The 24,173-nt window shown below is 35.4% G+C and overlaps 4 protein-coding genes across 4 annotated transcripts in view; all 4 read right to left on the reverse strand.

The window, feature by feature from the left end:
• LOC125074564 overlaps positions 1-926 on the reverse strand; it is an 8,325-nt gene extending 7,399 nt beyond the window's left edge. Inside the window, exon 1 of the mRNA XM_047685890.1 lies at positions 817-926. Within this exon, the coding sequence (XP_047541846.1) occupies positions 817-926 (110 nt within the window). The remainder of the gene's footprint in view (positions 1-816) is intronic.
• LOC125074565 lies at positions 537-9,029 on the reverse strand. Its single transcript, XM_047685891.1, has 6 exons — positions 8,920-9,029; positions 1,745-1,828; positions 1,541-1,668; positions 1,292-1,401; positions 1,052-1,182; positions 537-916 (listed from the first exon to the last, which is right to left on the reverse strand). The coding sequence occupies exons 1-5, from the start codon at positions 9,027-9,029 to the stop codon at positions 1,135-1,137; spliced, it is 480 nt and encodes a 159-aa protein (XP_047541847.1). The 3' UTR covers positions 537-916; positions 1,052-1,134.
• On the reverse strand, positions 8,638-17,160 carry LOC125074566. The gene is made up of 6 exons (XM_047685892.1): positions 17,051-17,160; positions 9,860-9,943; positions 9,656-9,783; positions 9,395-9,504; positions 9,155-9,285; positions 8,638-9,019 (listed from the first exon to the last, which is right to left on the reverse strand). Exons 1-5 carry the CDS (start codon positions 17,158-17,160, stop codon positions 9,238-9,240), a joined length of 480 nt encoding a protein of 159 aa, XP_047541848.1. The 3' UTR covers positions 8,638-9,019; positions 9,155-9,237.
• LOC125074567 lies at positions 16,901-22,903 on the reverse strand. The gene is made up of 6 exons (XM_047685893.1): positions 22,875-22,903; positions 17,979-18,062; positions 17,775-17,902; positions 17,526-17,635; positions 17,286-17,416; positions 16,901-17,150 (listed from the first exon to the last, which is right to left on the reverse strand). The coding sequence occupies exons 1-5, from the start codon at positions 22,901-22,903 to the stop codon at positions 17,369-17,371; spliced, it is 399 nt and encodes a 132-aa protein (XP_047541849.1). The 3' UTR covers positions 16,901-17,150; positions 17,286-17,368.
• Between the last annotated feature and the right edge of the window lie 1,270 nt (positions 22,904-24,173).

Consider the following 24,173-nt stretch of genomic DNA (forward strand, 5'->3'; position numbering starts at 1 on the left):
ATACCAATTCGACCATAGACAATGGATTTGATTGTAAACCATTATTGACATATGTCTATGTGTGACGTAGCATCACATTATTTACTAAACAAACGATAATAACACTCATATATATGAATCTACAGATGAATCTTCGCCGCGTACTTATTATTATTATTAAATTTCAATCGATTAATGTTTTCTAATTCAATTTTATTATAAACCATATAATGGTTCTCATGATATATACACAATATATTCCCCCCTACGGGGGAATCATACCCTCCGGTATTGTATTTGTTGATTGGTATAACAACGGCTTCAAACAATCACATCTTATACATTTCATTTGTAATAAATTGTAGGCTATGGTTCCGTGCAGTTTAACGTGGGCATAGACAATTTGTTAACAGTATCAGTTACACAATGTTATGGATATTACTTTTAGACTGAGTCAATTTGTTTATGTTCGTCACGTCAAATTATCAATTAATATACATTTGTACCGATACGACTGGTCGTTCGTGAGATAAGTACGTACAATAATAAACACTCTCTGGATTTAGGGCCACCCCACAAACACGCAACGATATCGTGACGTGAAATTTTATAATGTCGCAACGTCCGACGACGCGACATCGTAACGTATTTACGTGTGTGTGTGACCCTTACAATATTATATTATGTACATATACAATTCAGTAAATAGACATTTTATAATTAAAATAAATGTAAAGATACAATCGTTTGAAATCACCTACCAATACGAGTTTTACAAGTGTTTATACATATAGACTCACTTTTAAAAGTCAGTTCACACCCGAAACACTATATCACTTCACCGAGCGACTGTCGTTCATTCGTCGGCACTTCCGAAATGAACATTCACGCGCACCGATGGTGTCGTACGGCGGCGACGAGACGGTCGGCGGTGCTTCTGAAATCATAATCAAGAATATACTTTATACCGTTCGGGATCAATTTAGAGCATCTATTGTTTCAGTTGAATTACAAAGTGTTTATGGATGTAGCGTTGAGTAGTGAGTAGAGCGGGTGGGCGCGGGGTACGTACCGGGGGTGGCGGGTCGCGCACTAGCGGTGCGCGGCCCCCGCGGCCAGGTCTACGCAGAGCACGGCGGCGGGGGCGGCGCGCCCTCAGCTGCGCCGGTGGCGCCCGCCGCGCCGGCGACGCTCGCGGCGGCTCTGCGACCACATTAACGACTCAATCGGTTGTTGTAGCGAATTACTTCAATACATAATCCGCTCGTTACGGGGACGCGGGTCAGTGTTGCGAGAACTTAATGACACTCACCGTGCCCCCCTCGCCCTCGGCCCAGCGCTCGTAGGCGCGCTCTCTCTTCAGCCACTCCTGGTACTTGTACCACCACTCCTCCCACTTCACGTAATCACCGAGCGTGAGACCTGTAATATTTAAGTCAACAAGTTAATAATATCAACGGATTATCACGGAATTTAGCTATTATTGGATAACGAGAATGAAATGAAAATTTGTCACGGTTAGCACTTTAGGATATTTTACTACTTAATAATAAACACTCACCTCTCAGGTATCCCCTCTTTTTGTAGTAATCGTACCGCACCCTGACGTCGTCCCACGAGGGCAAGCCCCCGGGAGCGACCGCCAGCAGCTCCTCGGGGTAGCTGCCCACGGGCGCCGGGTCCAGGCCTCTGCGACGGACGCGCATCGTTTTAGAGTTAGTCTCTCGTAGTCGAGCAAAGAGAAGGGAGCGGAAGGCGGGCTCACGGGTAGTCGGCGCGCGGCGCGTCGGGCGCGTCGGGCGCGGCGTCGTCGCGCTCGATGTGCACGCGCAGCGTGCAATAACACAAACTAAACAATATATATATTTAGGAGATTCCTTTAACTATACAACTGGTTGGAATGATGTATCAAGCCGTCATTACTTTTGCTTTTTAGGCGCGAACAGTAAGGTCAATATTGGCGCAACTTGTAATTTATTATAAGTGTTATTTGTGTTTTATTTGGATTTGTAAGCTCAACTGAGTAAGTAATTTACTTCAATATGTATGAATTGGTGATTTATTTATGTTAAGATAAATTCGAAGTTAGAACTATTTGGTTTGTTAGTAAATTGTTTTTACTAACTTATATTCTTGTCTTTTTTTAATCTATTTCACTTCTGTAAGCTAAACATATATATATTTGCTTGGTAGTTAATATTAAACGCATGTCATGTATACATCATGAGAAGTGTAATCATATGTATTTTTTGATTGTCATTTTGTTTTGTAGACCTTTGAACATAAACAAAATAAAAATATTGCTGCGACATGCAACATGTTTTTGTGTCCTCAAAACTGCAAACGTCAGCGACGCAATGTCGGTACAATCAACGCTCAGCATATTCAGTAGATATAAAAAACTAGTGCTTGTTTTATTTTTTAATAATCAGAGCAATAAACGTGAAATAAAATAGGCATTATTTTTTATTCAACTTTGTAGAGTCTCGTTTAAACTCCCACACAAGTTTAGCTTAGAATATTATAGAAAATAAATACTTAAGTAATCTTCTTCTTTTCAAACTTTTTACTTTGTCCTGGAGACGATTCTATAAAGTAATTAAATACGTAAATTATATAAATGATTATTCATTACGTGAGGCGATTTGGGTTGAGAGGGTCGAGTGCAAATATCACGTATTTTTTTATAATTTTTTTGACATGTTGGTTCCAGTAGACGTTCTTGTGATAACACATAAGTCTCTGTGGATTGAATTCGAATTAATGTTCTTTAACGACATTTAGCAGTTTCTAATTTAAGTATTTTTTATTGTTCGATTTTCTGACAGTTTTTGAAAGTCGCCTCAATTGTTAAATATTTATTCTTGTACATACTTCTTGTATGATAAGGTTTAGTTAAATAGTTTTGGTCTCATTCAAATATTACAAGTTCTATCGGTACGCAAATCATTTGTGTTTATTGTTTCGACGGACAATGACTAAGGCTCTAAGTAGCATTACATGTTGCAATGTTTTTAGATATACCTAGATTTTTAGGTCGGTTTATACCTATATCATTGTTGAATAATTACCACTAAGCTGTTAAGTTGGAACAGCTACTCTTAAATAATATTAATTATCAAATTGAATTTAAAACGAATCCAACGCTATCAAGCGCACATTTTAGACAATCTACAAAACGCATTTCTCAGTCTATGAGGGCCCTTCAAAGTCTCACATTTCACTAGGGGTGAAAAACGGCAACGATGATGGTCGAATTCGAATATCACCCACTGGCCGACACTCATCGTATTTGCAGCAATATCTCTGAACAGTAAAAACTTTTCGTGAAAAGCACGTCAAAAGACAGACCAGTACAAGACACTGATAACCAATTATTACATAACAAATCACACGTAGTCATTAAAAAAATATATCATTAAAACATTATTGGGTCATCTAAAACGGTTTTTTCAAGTCTTCCAACGAACGGGACGGACAGCTTCTCTACACATTAAAATTAAAACCACAGTACAGTTATAAATAATTTTATTTTAAATAGAACATCTACATGATAATACTTAACATTAGTAATTACGATGCGAGCGACTCCGCTTCGGTGCGATCAAGATTACAAAACGACTACACGCTATTGCGACACTCAAGAGACGAGCAAAATAATTAATTCACTCATTGTACGCGTAGAAATTAACTTACAAGTTTATAAACAAGCGTTACTTATGATAATCTAAATAATATAATCAGAAGTGACTAACACATGGATACAGATTTGATAGCTTGAAATTATATATATTTTATTTTAAGCGTGCTAAGTTATACTGTCACACTCAGAGGCTTAACGATTACGTTCCCTCTTAGAGACCGTTAGTGGTTTATTAACGTACTTTAAAGTTGAGTAAAGTATAGTTAAAGTTAAGCGAAACGCTCATTTAACTTTTGAAGTGATAACTTGTTATGGGAGGATAAACCGCTTCGTTACGTAACGCGTTACGGCGCCAGTCCGTCTGCCTTCCCTTATCTAAGTTATCACTTCTTTTAGGCGTAATATTTTTAATAACAATAATACATTTGACGTTAATGTACCATAGAGGTGAAATAGCTGTTACATTCCGTCTTAAAGTTAAAAATTGCCAGTGAAAAAAATTATTATCATTTAAATAACTATACGTAATAAGTTTCATCGTATTTAAATAAGCTTTATCATTGATAAATATCAACTCTCTCTCCGACTGCTATACCAAACTATCTTTATAATAATAATTTAACACAATCTCACTGACAATTTAAAATTCTCGTCTATACTTTAATTATGTATCAAGTTGTAATGTAGTCGTTAAGGTATTTAATTAAAGTAAATTAATTACTCTGAGTGCGACAGTGAGAAAAATAATAATTACATTTGAAAATCACTAATAATATTCGGACGCAGCGCTCGCCTCGGTACAGCTTCATCAGAGCCCGGCTCGTCTCAGTACTATGATTTCCAAAGATTCTATATTAGATTATTATAATTTATTCATATTTTACATTTATTTATTTACAATAATTATAATCTTATTACATATAATCTCAACCTCGTACTAATTTCAATGTAATTTGCACAAAATAAGAAAAAAAGACATCGAGAATCGTTTCAAGCTGGTAAAGTACAATTTAACATCAAACCTTATACATATATTATTAAATTTATTTATTTTAAGCATGTACAAGATGCGGAATGGTTAACGGACCACCTGATGGTAAGTGGTCACCACCACCATTAGACATTTGCATTCCTTTACAGTTACACTGGCTCACTCACCCTTCACCCCAACGAAACAGTACTGAGTGACTGTTTGAAATTTAAACAGCCTCTTATTTTTTTAACACGCAACATTTTTCGATATCCTATTTGTACAAAATTACAACTATATCGCTTTATTCGTGAAAACTGATCGAATTAATTTAAATCTGAACGGTCAATTCAATTCTTAGTTTAATGGCTTTTAGTTGTGCCGACAGGGCACAGATTACTTCGCCAATGTCACTTAGGATGGAGGAGACACGAAAGAGATTGATCGGTACGGTTGAGGTAACAAACTCAATTAAATTTTGAAGACTAGCATAGTAGTAGCAATTTCCTCTTTAATCCTTAACATAGAACAACACATCTGAACGGTCATTGGTCGATGACAACCGATGACGCTTAACCGACCAATCAGCGGTCACTAAACTGACATTGATAATCTTTCCAGAGTTTAAAGTAAATTTACTTGTACGATAAATTTAAAAATACCATTTGTTTATATCTCATTCGCACTTATATATGTCATCGTAAAATTGAAACCGTTAGATTATATTCTATCTCGCTCTTTTAACATACTGCTCACAATTTAACGTATTATGTTTCGTAATTTCAGTTAAATCATAAAACCTAACCTAACCTAACCGAAATATCATAAGCATCGAAATTTTTGACGTTTTATTTTGAGTTAAATCACCGTTCACGATATTTCGGCAGTTCACAATCTCGCGAGATAGATAACAATCTAACGGTATTTACAATTCTACGGATATATATATATATATAAACAAATATTTACAGTATTTAAAACACCCAAGTCGAGAGGATATAGCAACTTACACAATAGTTACGAAAAACGATTTTAACAGCTATCGATACTTGTTTATTTAAGACAGGTCGGCGGACAGACACCTCTGACAGTAAGTGGTCACCACCGCTCATAACTATATCAAAGAAATTGTTGCTTTCGTATATTTACACGATGTATTAAGTACATAGATATTATACTGGCACGGATGTCTTTAACCGATTTATAAAGAAGACCAATTCATCCTTTTTCAATATCCGTTGTTCATGAAACTGATTTTAGAAAATGTTTTTTTTATTAATACAAGTTTACTTCCTGTTTGGTTCCATTTAAATTTCAACAAAATATACCCGTTTTGATGACACGTGACAAAAATACTTTGGTTTGAATTAATCTATAATTATTTGAAGTGTGTTTATTTTTGGTTTAATTTCAAAAAGGTGCATTTGAGAGGAACTTCTCGATAAGACATTACATTTATATCATCCATATCCGTGTATATAAATCGGGAAACGAGTTAACTAGTGATAGAGCTAATGTTTACAAATAAAGTTACTTCGGAATGAGATATAAACACTACAATATTGCCAACAACACCAACTGCATCACAAATCGGGACAGCGTCACATACAAACAGTTCATAAGTAAATATTACATCTATTTATAAATAACATTAAGAGATTTCGCCAAGGGTTTATTTACAAACTATTAAGTGCTTACAGAAACCCTACTGTTAGTATATTTAAATAAAATTATATATATATAAGAAATTTTACTCAGCCGCTTTGCTGGACATTAAATAAGAAAAGGGGGAAGTATCAATGGAATTAAAAAAAACGTATAGTCCATAATCATTTACGGATTGGTCAGTCTCATATGACTTTCGGTTTCGGCCGAACTAAAGAGAAACTGTCTATTCTGTTACAAAACGTAAGTGCAACAGAAACGGTGCGAATTTGTAATTTTTTGTTATTAAAGAAACTATTCCCTCTACCTATAATTAATTGAAGCTCAAACGAATCGTTAAAACGTACAGAAATATCAGTTAACATTGACTGCAAATTCCGCTCGCCTACACTGGAGTTTAACGCGTCCTCATCATTAGGGCTTGCGTTTACTGAGCACGCAGATAACAAACCGCCTTAATGTGGACGCGCCTTTGTCCATCATTGAAATTTAAAAAAAAAATCACGTTGAATTACGAGACTTAAAGCGATCTGTAGTTATCTGTGCCATTGAAAAAGTCTTTTTTCTGACTGTGCACATATAACTAAGGATTAATTCGATGAATAATAACGTATCAAACTATTTACTTAAAACACACGACGTCTATCCATGTAAGCGAGCTAATAAGGTATAAAATATTCCGGAGAGATTAAACAGATCTATAAAGGAGTTGTGACAATAATTTTTAACTTGAAATTTTGCAATTGCAGAATATTCTATCGAGAGCCGAAATGGCCCAGTGGCTAGAACGCGTGCATCTTAACCGATGATTTCGGGTTCAAACCCAGGCAGGCACCACTGAATTCTCATGTGCTTAATTTGTGTTTATAATTCATCTCGTGCTCGGCGGTGAAGGAAAACATCGTGAGGAAACCTGCATGTGTCTAATTTCAACGAAATTCTGCCACATGTGTATTCCGCCAACCCGCATTGGAGCAGCGTGGTGGAATTTGCTCCAAGCCTTCTCCTCAAAGGGAGAGGAGGTCTTTATCCCAGCATGAATGTCCCACACACTTACGGGCTGCTTATATGCTTATGAATATTCTATCGTAACGATTCGACAACGATTAATATTTGCAAACATTTCACTGAACATATATCTCCTTTCAATTTTAAATTACATAAAATACATTTACTTAGATGTAAAGAGTCTATACACATTTAAACATCTAATTATATACTTCTGTATACATAGATAACTTCTCAATGAATATATACCCAAAGCAACTGCGTTTCTGGATATACAGCCGAACATCAAGACCCACACACAGGGCATTGGTTTTCATTGAAAAGCTAAACTTATTTATTTGCCTCGCTCGTTTCTTTATATAAAAATTAATTTATATATTTCGTTTTGTTAATTTATATTATATATAAGTTCGTATCTTACAGTTTAATATATTTACAATCTATTGAAACCGTTACACTATTATGAAATCTATAATTAACCTATTTATGTAAAGAGGGTAATGTATTTAACCCTGTATCTATGCATATGTTAACTTTCAGAGCCTAAACTAGAAATTTGAATCGATCTGATCTGGAATTTATCAAAATTTTAAGCAATTATATTTTAAGCTATTGAAGAATTGTTAAGAAGCGTATTATATTTTGTTCATGAAACGATTACTTATTAAATCAAAGATTCGTTTTACTTACGGACCGTACAATGGCTTATTTAGAAGCTATCTTCTTTATTGTGGGGTAAATTATACTATACTCAAGCAAAAAGAGCCATTACTCTAAACATAGCAACAGATTAACCTTTCTATATAACGAAGGAAGACAGAATAACACTCCAATTAATACCAATTCGACCATAGACAATGGATTTGATTGTAAACCATTATTGACATACGTCTATGTGTGACGTAGCATCACATTATTTACTAAACAAACGATAATAACACTCATATATATGAATCTACAGATGAATCTTCGCCGCGTACTTATTATTATTATTAAATTTCAATCGATTAATGTTTTCTAATTAAATTTTATTATAAACCATATAATGGTTCTCATGATATATACACAATATATTCCCCCCTACGGGAGAATCATACCCTCCGGTATTGTATTTGTTGATTGGTATAACAACGGCTTCAAACAATCACATCCTATACATTTCATTTGTAATAAATTGTAGGCTATGGTTCCGTGCAGTTTAACGTGGGCATAGACAATTTGTTAACAGTATCAGTTACACAATGTTATGGATATTACTTTTAGACTGAGTCAATTTGTTTATGTTCGTCACGTCAAATTATCAATTAATATACATTTGTACCGATACGACTGGTCGTTCGTGAGATAAGTACGTACAATAATAAAAACTCTCTGGATTTAGGGCCACCCCACAAACACGCAACGATATCGTGACGTGAAATTTTATAATGTCGCAACGTCCGACGACGCGACATCGTAACGTATTTACGTGCGTGTGTGTGACCCTTACAATATTATATTATGTACATATACAATTCAGTAAATAGACATTTTATAATTAAAATAAATGTAAAGATACAATCGTTTGAAATCACCTACCAATACGAGTTTTACAAGTGTTTATACATATAGACTCACTTTTAAAAGTCAGTTCACACCCGAAACACTATATCACTTCACCGAGCGACTGTCGTTCATTCGTCGGCACTTCCGAAATGAACATTCACGCGCACCGATGGTGTCGTACGGCGGCGACGAGACGGTCGGCGGTGCTTCTGAAATCATAATCAAGAATATACTTTATACCGTTCGGGATCAATTTAGAGCATCTATTGTTTCAGTTGAATTACAAAGTGTTTATGGATGTAGCGTTGAGTAGTGAGTAGAGCGGGTGGGCGCGGGGTACGTACCGGGGGTGGCGGGTCGCGCACTAGCGGTGCGCGGCCCCCGCGGCCAGGTCTACGCAGAGCACGGCGGCGGGGGCGGCGCGCCCTCAGCTGCGCCGGTGGCGCCCGCCGCGCCGGCGACGCTCGCGGCGGCTCTGCGACCACATTAACGACTCAATCGGTTGTTGTAGCGAATTACTTCAATACATAATCCGCTCGTTACGGGGACGCGGGTCAGTGTTGCGAGAACTTAATGACACTCACCGTGCCCCCCTCGCCCTCGGCCCAGCGCTCGTAGGCGCGCTCTCTCTTCAGCCACTCCTGGTACTTGTACCACCACTCCTCCCACTTCACGTAATCACCGAGCGTGAGACCTGTAATATTTAAGTCAACAAGTTAATAATATCAACGGATTATCACGGAATTTAGCTATTATTGGATAACGAGAATGAAATGAAAATTTGTCACGGTTAGCACTTTAGAATATTTTACTAAGTAAGTAAATCTTTATTAATAAACACTCACCTCTCAGGTATCCCCTCTTTTTGTAGTAATCGTACCGCACCCTGACGTCGTCCCACGAGGGCAAGCCCCCGGGAGCGACCGCCAGCAGCTCCTCGGGGTAGCTGCCCACGGGCGCCGGGTCCAGGCCTCTGCGACGGACGCGCATCGTTTTAGAGTTAGTCTCTCGTAGTCGAGCAAAGAGAAGGGAGCGGAAGGCGGGCTCACGGGTAGTCGGCGCGCGGCGCGTCGGGCGCGTCGGGCGCGGCGTCGTCGCGCTCGATGTGCACGCGCAGCGTGCAATAACACAAACTAAACAATATATATATTTAGGAGATTCCTTTAACTATACAACTGGTTGGAATGATGTATCAAGCCGTCATTACTTTTGCTTTTTAGGCGCGAACAGTAAGGTCAATATTGGCGCAACTTGTAATTTATGATAAGTGTTATTTGTGTTTTATTTGGATTTGTAAGCTCAACTGAGTAAGTAATTTACTTCAATATGTATGAATTGGTGATTTATTTATGTTAAGATAAATTCGAAGTTAGAACTATTTGGTTTGTTAGTAAATTGTTTTTACTAACTTATATTCTTGTCTTTTTTTAATCTATTTCACTTCTGTACGCTAAACATATATATATTTGCTTGGTAGTTAATATTAAACGCATGTCATGTATACATCATGAGAAGTGTAATCATATGTATTTTTTGATTGTCATTTTGTTTTGTAGACCTTTGAACATAAACAAAATAAAAATATTGCTGCGACATGCAACATGTTTTTGTGTCCTCAAAACTGCAAACGTCAGCGACGCAATGTCGTTACAATCAACGCTCAGCACATTCAGTAGATATAAAAAACTAGAGTGCTTGTTTTATATTTTAATAATCAGAGCAATAAACTTGAAATAAAATAGGCATTATTTTTTATTCAACTTTGTAGGGAGTCTCGCTTAAACTCCCTCACAAGTTTAGCTTAGAATATTATAGGAAATAAATACTTAAGTAATCTTTTTCTTTTCAAATGTTTTACTTTGTCCTTGAGACGATTTATGAAGTAATTAAAAACGTAAGTTATATAAATGATTATTCATTACGTGAGGCGATTTGGGTTGAGAGGGTCGAGTGCAAATATCACGTATTTTTTTATAATGTTTTATTGACATGTTGGTTCCAGTAGACGTTCTTGTGATAACACATAAGTCTCTGTGGATTGAATTCGAATTAATGTTCTTTAACGACATTTAGCAGTTTCTAATTTAAGTATTTTTTATTGTTCGATTTTCTGACAGTTTTTGAAAGTCGCCTCAATTGTTAAATATTTATTCTTGTATGATAAGGTTTAGTTAAATAATTTTGGTTTCATTCAAATATTACAAGTTCTATCGGTACGCAAATCATTTGTGTTTATTGTTTCGACGGACAATGACTAAGGCTCTAAGTAGCATTACATGTTGCAATGTTTTTAGATATACCTAGATTTTTAGGTCGGTTTATACCTATCTCATTGTTGAATAATTACCACTAAGCTGTTAAGTTGGAACAGCTACTCTTAAATAATATTAATTATCAAATTGAATTTAAAACAAATCCAACGCTATCAAGCGCACATTTTAGACAATCTACAAAACGCATTTCTCAGTCTATGAGGGCCCTTCAAAGTCTCACATTTCACTAGGGGTGAAAAACGGCAACGATGATGGTCTAATTCGAATATCACCCACTGGCCGACACTCATCGTATTTGCAGCAATATCTCTTAACAGTAAAAACTTTTCGTGAAAAGCACGTCAAAAGACAGACCAGTACAAGACACTGATAACCAATTATTACATAACAAATCACACGTAGTCATTCAAAAAATATATCATTAAAACATTATTGGGTCATCTAAAACGGTTTTTTCAAGTCTTCCAACGAACGGGACGGACAGCGTCTCTACACATTAAAATTAAAACCACAGTACAGTTATAAATAATTTTATTTTAAATAGAACATCTACATGATAATACTTAACATTAGTAATTACGATGCGAGCGACTCCGCTTCGGTGCGATCAAGATTACAAAACGACTACACGCTATTGCGACACTCAAGAGACGAGCAAAATAGTTAATTCACTCATTGTACGCGTAGAAATTAACTTACAAGTTTATAAACAAGCGTTACTTATGATAATCTAAATAATATAATCAGAAGTGACTAACACATGGATACAGATTTGATAGCTTGAAATTATATATATTTTATTTTAAGCGTGCTAAGTTATACTGTCACACTCAGAGGCTTAACGATTACGTTCCCTCTTAGAGGCCGTTAGTGGTTTATTAACGTCCTTTAAAGTTTGAGTTAAATATAGTTAAAGTTAAGCAAAACTGTCATTTAACTTTTGAAGTGGTAACTTGTTATGGGAGGATAAACCGCTTCGTTACGTAACGCGTTACGGAGCCAGTCTGTCTGTCTTCCCTTATCTAAGTTATCACTTCTTTTAGGCGTAATATTTTTAATAATAATAATACATTTGACGTTAACGTACCATAGTGGCGAAAATAGCTGTTACATTCCGTCTTAAAGTTAAAAATTGCCAGTGAAAAAAATTATTATCATTTAAATAACTATACATAATAAGTTTCATCGTATTTAAATAAGCTTTATCATTGATAAATATCAACTCTCTCTCCGACTGCTATACCAAACTATCTTTAAAATAATAATTTAACACAATCTCACTGACAATTTAAAATTCTCGTCTATACTTTAATTATGTATCGAGTTGTAATGTAGTCGTTAAGGTATTTAATTAAAGTAAATTAATTACTCTGAGTGCGACAGTGAGAAAAATAATAATTACATTTGAAAATCACAAATAATATTCGGACGCAGCGCTCGCCTCGGTACAGCTTCATCAGAGCCCGGCTCGTCTCAGTACTATGATTTCCAAAGATTCTATATTAGATTATTATAATTTATTCATATTTTACATTTATTTATTTACAATAATTATAATCTTATTACATATAATCTCAACCTCGTACTAATTTCAATGTAATTTGTACAAAATAAGAAAAAAAGACATCGAGAATCGTTTCAAGCTGGTAAAGTACAATTAAACATCAAACCTTATACATATATTATTAAATTTATTTATTTTAAGCATGTACAAGATGCGGAATGGTTAACGGACCACCTGATGGTAAGTGGTCACCACCACCCTTAGACATTTGCATTCCTTTACAGTTACACTGGCTCACTCACCCTTCACCCCAACGAAACAGTACTGAGTGACTGTTTGAAATTTAAACAGCCTCTTATTTTTTTAACACGCAACATTTTTCGATATCCTATTTGTACAAAATTACAACTATATCGGTTTAATCGTGAAAACTGATCGAATTAATTTAAATCTGAACGGTCAATTCAATTCTTAGTTTAATGGCTTTTAGTTGTGCCGACAGGGCAAAGATTACTCCGCCAATGATGAGGATGGAGGAGACACGTATGAGATTGATCGGTACGGTTGAGATAACAAACTCAATTAAATTTTGAAGACTAGCATAGTAGTAGCAACTTCCTTGTTAATCCTACACCTAGAACAACACATCTGAACGGTCATTGGTCGATGGCAACCGATGACGCTTAACCGACCAATCAGCGGTCACTAAACTGACATTGATAATCTTTCCAGAGTTTAAAGTAAATTTACTTGTACGATAAATTTAAAAATACCATTTGTTTATATCTCATTCGCACTTATATATGTCATCGTAAAATTGAAACCGTTAGATCATATTCTATCTCGCTCTTTTAACATACTGCTCACAATTTAACGTATTATGTTTCGTAATTTCAGTTAAATCATAAAACCTAACCTAACCTAACCGAAATATCATAAGCATCGAAATTTTTGACGTTTTATTTTGAGTTAAATCACCGTTCACGATATTTCGGAAGTTCACAATCTCGCGAGATAGATAACAATCTAACGGTATTTACAATTCTACAGTGTTATATATAAACAAAGATTTACGGTATATAAAACACCCAACTCGAGAGGATATAGCATCTTACACAATAGTTACGAAAAACGATTTTAATAACTATCGATACTTGTTTATTAAAGACAGATAGGCGGACAGACACCTGACAGTAAGTGGTCACCACCGCTCATAAACTATATCAAAGAAATTGTTGCTTTCGTATATTTACATGATGTATTAAGTACATAGATATTATACTGGCACGGATGTCTTTAACCGATTTATAAAGAAGACCAATTCATCCTTTTTCAATATCCGTTGTTCATGAAACTGATTTTTGAAAATGTTTTTTTATTAATACAAGTTTACTTCCTGTTTGGTTCCATTTAAATTTCAACAAAATATACCTGTTTTGATGAAACGTGACAAAAATACTTGGGTTTGAATTTTATCTATAATTATTTGAGTTGTGTTTATTTTTGGTTTAATTTCAAAAAGGTGCATTTGAGAGGAACTTCTCGATAAGACATTACATTTATATCATCCATATCCGTGTATATAAATCGGGAAACGAGTTAACTAGTAACAAAGCTAATGTTTACAAATAAAGTTACTTCGGAATGAGATATAAACACTACGATATTGCCAACAACACCAACTGCATCACAAATCGGGACAGCGTTACAAACAAACAGTTCATAAGTAAATATTACATCTATTTATAAATAACATTAAGAGATTTCGCCAAGGGTTTATTTACAAACTATTAAGTGCTTACAGAAACCCTACTGTTAGTATATTTAAATAAAATTATATATATATAAGAAATTTTACTCAGCCGCTTCGCTGGACATTAAATAAGAAAAGGGGGAAGTATCAATGGAATTAAAAAAAAACGTATAGTCCATAATCATTTACGGATTGGTCAGTCTCATATGACTTTCGGTTTCGGCCGAACTAAAGAGAAACTGTCTATTCTGTTACAAAACGTAAGTGCAACAGAATCGGTGCAAATATCTGTGTTTATTTATGATATTGTCTTGTATTTTTTTGTTATTAAAGAAACTATTCCCTCTACATATAATTAATTGAAGCTCAAACGAATCGTTAAAACGTACAGAAATATCAGTTAACATTGACTGCAAATTCCGCTCGCCTCGCTCGTTTAACGCGTCCTCATCATTAGGGCTTGCGTTTACTGAGCACGCAGATAACAAACCGCCATAATGTGGACGCGCCTTTGTCCATCATTGAAATAAAAAAAAAAATCACGTTGAATTACGAGACTTAAAGCGATCTGTAGTTATCTGTGCCATTGACAAAGTCTTTTTTCTGACTGTCCACAGATAACTAAGGATTAATTCGATGAATAATAACGTATCAAACTATTTACTAAAAACACACGACGTCTATCCATGTAAGCGAGCTAATAAGGTATAAAATATTCCGGAGAGATTAAACAGATCTATAAAGGAGTTGTGACAATAATTTTTAACTTGAAATTTTGCAATTGCAGAATATTCTATCGAGAGCCGAGATGGCCCAGTGGTTAGAACGCGTGCATCTTAACCGATGATTTCGGGTTCAAACCCAGGCAGGCACCACTGAAATTTCATGTGCTTAATTTGTGTTTATAATTCATCTCGTGCTCGGCGGTGAAGGAAAACATCGTGAGGAAACCTGCATGTGTCTAATTTCAACTAAATTCTGCCACATGTAAATCCACCAACCCGCATTGGAGCACTGTGGTGGAATATGCTCTCAACCTTCTCCTCAAAGGGAGAGGAGGCCATAGCCCAGCATGAATGTCCCACACATTTACGGGCTGCTTATATGCTTATGAATATTCTATCGTAACGATTCGACAACGATTAATATTTGCAAACATTTCACTGAACATATATCTCCTTTCAATTTTAAATTACATAAAATACATTTACTTAGATGTAAAGAGTCTATACACATTTAAACATCTAATTATATACTTCTGTATACATAGATAACTTCTCAATGAATATATACCCAAAGCAACTGCGTTTCTGGATATACAGCCGAACATCAAGACACACACACACAGGGCATTGGTTTTCATTGAAAAGCTAAACTTATTTATTTGCCTCGCTCGTTTCTTTATATAAAAATTAATTTATATATATTTCGTTTTGTTAATTTATATTATATATAAGTTCGTATCTTACAGTTTAATATATTTACAACCTATTGAAACCGTTACACTATTATGAAATCTATAATTAACCTATTTATGTAAAGAGGGTAATGTATTTAACCCTGTATCTATGCATATGTTAACTTTCAGAGCCTAAACTAGAAATTTGAATCGATCTGATCTGGAATTTATCAAAATTTTAAGCGAAACTATTGAAGAATTGTTAAGAAGCGTATTATATTTTGTTCATGAAACGACTACTTATTAAATCAAAGATTCGTTTTACTTACGGACCGTACAATGGCTTATTTAGAAGCTATCTTCTTTATTGTGGGATAAATTATACTATACTCAAGCAAAAAGAGCCATTACTCTAAACATAGCAACAGATTAACCTTTCTATATAACGAAGGAAGACAGAATAACACTCCAATTAATACCAATTCGACCATAGACAATGGATTTGATTGTAAACCATTATTGACATACGTCTATGTGTGACGTAGCATCACATTATTTACCAAACAAACGATAATAACACACAAATATGTGAATCTACTGATTAATCTTCGCCGCGTACAGCAGAGGATTTCAATAAACATTATTATTATTAAATTTCAATCGATTAATGTTTTCTAATTAAATTTTATTATAAACCATATAATGGTTCTCATGATATATACACAATATATTCCCCCCTACGGGGGAATCATACCCTCCGGTATTGTATTTGTTGATTGGTATAACAACGGCTTCAAACAATCACATCTTATACATTTCATTTGTAATAAATTGTAGGCTATGGTTCCGTGCAGTTTAACGTGGGCATAGACAATTTGTTAACAGTATCAGTTACACAATGTTATGGATATTACTTTTAGACTGAGTCAATTTGTTTATGTTCGTCACGTCAAATTATCAATTAATATACATTTGTACCGATACGACTGGTCGTTCGTGAGATAAGTACGTACAATAATAAAAACTCTCTGGATTTAGGGCCACCCCACAAACACGCAACGATATCGTGACGTGAAATTTTATAATGTCGCAACGTCCGACGACGCGACATCGTAACGTATTTACGTGTGTGTGTGTGACCCTTAAAATATTATATTATGTACATATACAATTCAGTAAATAGACATTTTATAATTAAAATAAATGTAAAGATACAATCGTTTGAAATCACCTACCAATACGAGTTTTACAAGTTTTTATACATATAGACTCACTTTTAAAAGTCAGTTCACACCCGAAACACTATATCACTTCACCGAGCGACTGTCGTTCATTCGTCGGCACTTCCGAAATGAACATTCACGCGCACCGATGGTGTCGTACGGCGGCGACGAGACGGTCGGCGGTGCTTCTGAAATCATAATCAAGAATATACTTTATACCGTTCGGGATCAATTTAGAGCATCTATTGTTTCAGTTGAATTACAAAGTGTTTATGGATGTAGCGTTGAGTAGTGAGTAGAGCGGGTGGGCGCGGGGTACGTACCGGGGGTGGCGGGTCGCGCACTAGCGGTGCGCGGCCCCCGCGGCCAGGTCTACGCAGAGCACGGCGGCGGGGGCGGCGCGCCCTCAGCTGCGCCGGTGGCGCCCGCCGCGCCGGCGACGCTCGCGGCGGCTCTGCGACCACATTAACGACTCAATCGGTTGTTGTAGCGAATTACTTCAATACATAATCCGCTCGTTACGGGGACGCGGGTCAGTGTTGCGAGAACTTAATGACACTCACCGTGCCCCCCTCGCCCTCGGCCCAGCGCTCGTAGGCGCGCTCTCTCTTCAGCCACTCCTGGTACTTGTACCACCACTCCTCCCACTTCACGTAATCACCGAGCGTGAGACCTGTAATATTTAAGTCAACAAGTTAATAATATCAACGGATTATCACGGAAATTAGCTATTATTGGATAACGAGAATGAAATGAAAATTTGTCACGGTTAGCACTTTAGGATATTTTACTACTTAATAATAAACACTCACCTCTCAGGTATCCCCTCTTTTTGTAGTAATCGTACCGCACCCTGACGTCGTCCCACGAGGGCAAGCCCCCGGGAGCGACCGCCAGCAGCTCCTCGGGGTAGCTGCCCACGGGCGCCGGGTCCAGGCCTCTGCGACGGACGCGCATCGTTTTAGAGTTAGTCTCTCGTAGTCGAGCAAAGAGAAGGGAGCGGAAGGCGGGCTCACGGGTAGTCGGCGCGCGGCGCGTCGGGCGCGTCGGGCGCGGCGTCGTCGCGCTCGATGTGCACGCGCAGCGTGCAATAACACAAACTAAACAATATATATATTTAGGAGATTCCTTTAACTATACAACTGGTTGGAATGATGTATCAAGCCGTCATTACTTTTGCTTTTTAGGCGCGAACAGTAAGGTCAATATTGGCGCGACTTGTAATTTATTATAAGTGTTATTTGTGTTTTATTTGGATTTGTAAGCTCAACTGCGTAAGTAATTTACTTCAATATGTATGAATTGGTGATTTATTTATGTTAAGATAAATTCGAAGTTAGAACTATTTGGTTTGTTAGTAAATTGTTTTTACTAACTTATATTCTTGTCTTTTTTTAATCTATTTCACTTCTGTAAGCTAAACATATATATATTTGCTTGGTAGTGGGATGAGAAGTGTAATCATATGTATTTTTTGATTGTCACTTTGTTTTGTAGACCTTTGAACATAAACAAAATAAAAATATTGCTGCGACATGCAACATGTTTTTGTGTCCTCAAAACTGCAAACGTCAGCGACGCAATGTCGTTACAATCAACGCTCAGCACATTCAGTAGATATAAAAAACTAGAGTGCTTGTTTTATTTTTTAATAATCAGAGCAATAAACGTGAAATAAAATAGGCATTATTTTTTATTCAACTTCGTAGGGAGTCTCGTTTAAACTCCCTCACAAGTTTAGCTTAGAATATTATAGGAAATAAATACTTAAGTAATCTTTTTCTTTTCAAATGTTTTACTTTGTCCTTGAGACGATTTATGAAGTAATTAAAAACGTAAGTTATATAAATGATTATTCATTACGTGAGGCGATTTGGGTTGAGAGGGTCGAGTGCAAATATCACGTATTTTTTTATAATGTTTTATTGACATGTTGGTTCCAGTAGACGTTCTTGTGATAACACATAAGTCTCTGTGGATTGAATTCGAATTAATGTTCTTTAACGACATTTAGCAGTTTCTAATTTAAGTATTTTTTATTGTTCGATTTTCTGACAGTTTTTGAAAGTCGCCTCAATTGTTAAATATTTATTCTTGTATGATAAGGTTTAGTTAAATAATTTTGGTTTCATTCAAATATTACAAGTTCTATCGGTACGCAAATCATTTGTGTTTATTGTTTCGACGGACAATGACTAAGGCTCTAAGTAGCATTACATGTTGCAATGTTTTTAGATATACCTAGATTTTTAGGTCGGTTTATACCTATCTCATTGTTGAATAATTACCACTAAGCTGTTAAGTTGGAACAGCTACTCTTAAATAATATTAATTATCAAATTGAATTTAAAACAAATCCAACGCTATCAAGCGCACATTTTAGACAATCTACAAAACGCATTTCTCAGTCTATGAGGGCCCTTCAAAGTCTCACATTTCACTAGGGGTGAAAAACGGCAACGATGATGGTCTAATTCGAATATCACCCACTGGCCGACACTCATCGTATTTGCAGCAATATCTCTGAACAGTAAAAACTTTTCGTGAAAAGCACGTCAAAAGACAGACCAGTACAAGACACTGATAACCAATTATTACATAACAAATCACACGTAGTCATTAAAACATTATTGGGTCATCTAAAACGGTTTTCTCAAGTCTTCCAACGAACGGGACGGACAGCGTCTCTACACATTAAAATTAAAACCACAGTACAGTTATAAATAATTTTATTTCAAATAGAACATCTACATGATAATACTTAACATTAGTAATTACGATGCGAGCGACTCCGCTTCGGTGCGATCAAGATTACAAAACGACTACACGCTATTGCGACACTCAAGAGACGAGCAAAATAATTAATTCACTCATTGTACGCGTAGAAATTAACTTACAAGTTTATAAACAAGCGTTACTTATGATAATCTAAATAATATAATCAGAAGTGACTAACACATGGATACAGATTTGATAGCTTGAAATTATATATATTTTATTTTAAGCGTGCTAAGTTATACTGTCACACTCAGAGGCTTAACGATTACGTTCCCTCTTAGAGACCGTTAGTGGTTTATTAACGTCCTTTAGAGTTGAGTAAAGTATAGTTAAAGTTAAGCGAAACGCTCATTTAACTTTTGAAGTGATAACTTGTTATGGGAGGATAAACCGCTTCGTTACGTAACGCGTTACGGAGCCAGTCTGTCTGTCTTCCCTTATCTAAGTTATCACTTCTTTTAGGCGTAATATTTTTAATAATAATAATACATTTGACGTTAACGTACCATAGTGGCGAAAATAGCTGTTACATTCCGTCTTAAAGTTAAAAGTTGCCAGCGAAACAAATTATTATCATTTAAATAACTATACGTAATAAGTTTCATCGTATTTAAATAAGCTTTATCATTGATAAATATCAACTCTCTCTCCGACTGCTATACCAAACTATCTTTAAAATAATAATTTAACACAATCTCACTGACAATTTAAAATTCTCGTCTATACTTTAATTATGTATCGAGTTGTAATGTAGTCGTTAAGGTATTTAATTAAAGTAAATTAATTACTCTGAGTGCGACAGTGAGAAAAATAATAATTACATTTGAAAATCACAAATAATATTCGGACGCAGCGCTCGCCTCGGTACAGCTTCATCAGAGCCCGGCTCGTCTCAGTACTATGATTTCCAAAGATTCTATATTAGATTATTATAATTTATTCATATTTTACATTTATTTATTTACAATAATTATAATCTTATTACATATAATCTCAACCTCGTACTAATTTCAATGTAATTTGTACAAAATAAGAAAAAAAGACATCGAGAATCGTTTCAAACTGGTAAAGTACAATTTAACATCAAACCTTATACATATATTATTAAATTTATTTATTTTAAGCATGTACAAGATGCGGAATGGTTAACGGACCACCTGATGGTAAGTGGTCACCACCACCATTAGACATTTGCATTCCTTTACAGTTACACTGGCTCACTCACCCTTCACCCCAACGAAACAGTACTGAGTGACTGTTTGAAATTTAAACAGCCTCTTATTTTTTTAACACGCAACATTTTTCGATATCCTATTTGTACAAAATTACAACTATATCGCTTTATTCGTGAAAACTGATCGAATTAATTTAAATCTGAACGGTCAATTCAATTCTTAGTTTAATGGCTTTTAGTTGTGCCGACAGGGCAAAGATTACTTCGCCAATGATGAGGATGGAGGAGACACGAAAGAGATTGATCGGTACGGTTGAGATAACGAACTCAATTAAATTTTGAAGACTAGCATAGTAGTAGCAATTTCCTTGTTAATCCTACACCTAGAACAACACATCTGAACGGTCATTGGTCGATGGCAACCGATGACGCTTAACCGACCAATCAGCGGTCACTAAACTGACATTGATAATCTTTCCAGAGTTTAAAGTAAATTTACTTGTACGATAAATTTAAAAATACCATTTGTTTATATCTCATTCGCACTTATATATGTCACCGTAAAATTGAAACCGTTAGATTATATTCTATCTCGCTCTTTTAACATACTGCTCACAATTTAACGTATTATGTTTCGTAATTTCAGTTAAATTATAAACACTAACCTAACCTAACCGAAATATCATAAGCATCGAAATTTTTGACGTTTTATTTTGAGTTAAATCACCGTTCACGATATTTCGGCAGTTCACAATCTCGCGAGATAGATAACAATCTAACGGTATTTACAATTCTACGGATATATATATAAACAATGATTTACAGTATTTAAAACACCCAAGTCGAGAGGATATAGCATCTTACACAATAGTTACGAAAAACGATTTTAACAGCTATCGATACTTGTTTATTTAAGATAGGTCGGCGGACAGACACCTGACAGTAAGTGGTCACCACCGCTCATAAACTATATCAAAGAAATTGTTGCTTTCGTATATTTACACGATGTATTAAGTACATAGATATTATACTGGCACGGATGTCTTTAACCGATTTATAAAGAAGACCAATTCATCCTTTTTCAATATCCGTTGTTCATGAAACTGATTTTTGAAAATGTTTTTTTATTAATACAAGTTTACTTCCTGTTTGGTTCCATTTAAATTTCAACAAAATATACCTGTTTTGATGAAACGTGACAAAAATACTTGGGTTTGAATTTTATCTATAATTATTTGAGTTGTGTTTATTTTTGGTTTAATTTCAAAAAGGTGCATTTGAGAGGAACTTCTCGATAAGACATTACATTTATATCATCCATATCCGTGTATATAAATCGGGAAACGAGTTAACTAGTGATAGAGCTAATGTTTACAAATAAAGTTACTTCGGAATGAGATATAAACACTACGATATTGCCAACAACACCAACTGCATCACAAATCGGGACAGCGTCACATACAAACAGTTTATAAGTAAATATTACATCTATTTATAAATAACATTAAGAGATTTCGCCAAGGGTTTATTTACTAACTATTAAGTGCTTACAGAAACCCTACTGTTAGTATATTTAAATAAAATTATATATATATAAGAAATTTTACTCAGCCACTTCGCTGGACATTAAATAAGAAAAGGGGGAAGTACATTTACGGATTGGTCAGTCTCATATGACTTTCGGTTTCGGCCGAACTAAAGAGAAACTGTCTATTCTGTTACAAAACGTAAGTGCAACAGAATCGGTGCAAATATCTGTGTTTATTTATGATAATGTCTTGTATTTTTTTGTTATTAAAGAAACTATTCCCTCTACATATAATTAATTGAAGCTCAAACGAATCGTTAAAACGTACAGAAATATCAGTTAACATTGACTGCAAATTCCGCTCGCCTACACTGGAGTTTAACGCGTCCTCATCATTAGGGCTTGCGTTTACTGAGCACGCAGATAACAAACCGTCTTAATGTGGACGCGCCTTTGTCCATCATTGAAATTAAAAAAAAAATCAAGTTGAATTACGAGACTTAAAGCGATCTGTAGTTATCTGTGCGATTGACAAAGTCTTTTTTCTGACTGTGCACAGATAACTAAGGATTAATTCGATGAATAATAACGTATCAAACTATGTACTAAAAAACATACACGACGTCTATCCATGTAAGCGAGCTAATAAGGTATAAAATGTTCCGGAGAGATTAAACAGATCTATAAAGGAGTTGTGACAATAATTTTTAACTTAAAATTTTGTAATTGCAGAATATTCTGTCGAGAGCCGAGATGGCCCAGTGGTTAGAACGCGTGCATCTTAACCGATGATTTCGGGTTCAAACCCAGGCAGGCACCACTGAAATTTCATGTGCTTAATTTGTGTTTATAATTCATCTCGTGCTCGGCGGTGAAGGAAAACATCGTGAGGAAACCTGCATGTGTCTAATTTCAACGAAATTCTGCCACATGGGTATTCCACCAACCCGCATTGGAGCAGCGTGGTGGAATATGCTCCAAACCTTCTCCTCAAAGGGAGAGGAGGTCTTTATCCCAGCATGAATGTCCCACACATTTACGGGCTGCTTATATGCTTATGAATATTCTATCGTAACGATTCGACAACAATTACTATTTGCAAACATTTCACTGAACATATATCTCCTTTCAATTTTAAATTACATAAAATACATTTACTTAGATGTAAAGAGTCTATACACATTTAAACATCTAATTATATACTTCTGTATACATAGATAACTTCTCAATGAATATATACCCAAAGCAACTGCGTTTCTGGATATACAGCCGAACATCAAGACACACACACACACAGGGCATTGGTTTTCATTGAAAAGCTAAACTTATTTATTTGCCTCGCTCGTTTCTTTATATAAAAATTAATTTTTATATATTTCGTTTTGTTAATTTATATTATATATAAGTTCGTATCTTACAGTTTAATATATTTACAATCTATTGAAACCGTTACACTATTATGAAATCTATAATTAACCTATTTATGTAAAGAGGGTAATGTATTTAACCCTGTATCTATGCATATGTTAACTTTCAGAGCCTAAACTAGAAATTTGAATCGATCTGATCTGGAATTTATCAAAATTTTAAGCGAAACTATTGAAGAATTGTTAAGAAGCGTATTATATTTTGTTCATGAAACGATTACTTATTAAATCAAAGATTCGTTTTACTTACGGACCGTACAATGGCTTATTTAGAAGCTATCTTCTTGATTGTTGGGTAAATTAT

This window comes from Vanessa atalanta, chromosome 28 (assembly GCF_905147765.1).
Source record: "Vanessa atalanta chromosome 28, ilVanAtal1.2, whole genome shotgun sequence".
NCBI classification, from domain to species: Eukaryota; Metazoa; Arthropoda; class Insecta; order Lepidoptera; family Nymphalidae; genus Vanessa; species Vanessa atalanta.

Coding starts and splice junctions, on each gene's coding strand:
- LOC125074565 (XM_047685891.1), bottom strand. CDS start 9,029: ATGATTTCAGAAGCACCGCCGACCGTCTCGTCGCCGCCGTACGACACC. Junction 1,829..8,919: donor AACGACAGTCGCTCGGTGAA/GTGATATAGTGT, acceptor TATATTGTTTAG/TTTGTGTTATTGCACGCTGC. Junction 1,402..1,540: donor AAAGAGGGGATACCTGAGAG/GTGAGTGTTTAT, acceptor TAAATATTACAG/GTCTCACGCTCGGTGATTAC.
- LOC125074566 (XM_047685892.1), bottom strand. CDS start 17,160: ATGATTTCAGAAGCACCGCCGACCGTCTCGTCGCCGCCGTACGACACC. Junction 9,505..9,655: donor AAAGAGGGGATACCTGAGAG/GTGAGTGTTTAT, acceptor TAAATATTACAG/GTCTCACGCTCGGTGATTAC. Junction 9,286..9,394: donor CCGAGGGCGAGGGGGGCACG/GTGAGTGTCATT, acceptor ATGTGGTCGCAG/AGCCGCCGCGAGCGTCGCCG.
- LOC125074567 (XM_047685893.1), bottom strand. CDS start 22,903: ATGGACAAAGGCGCGTCCACATTAAGACG. Junction 18,063..22,874: donor GGCGCGTCCACATTAAGACG/GTTTGTTATCTG, acceptor TATATTGTTTAG/TTTGTGTTATTGCACGCTGC. Junction 17,636..17,774: donor AAAGAGGGGATACCTGAGAG/GTGAGTGTTTAT, acceptor TAAATATTACAG/GTCTCACGCTCGGTGATTAC.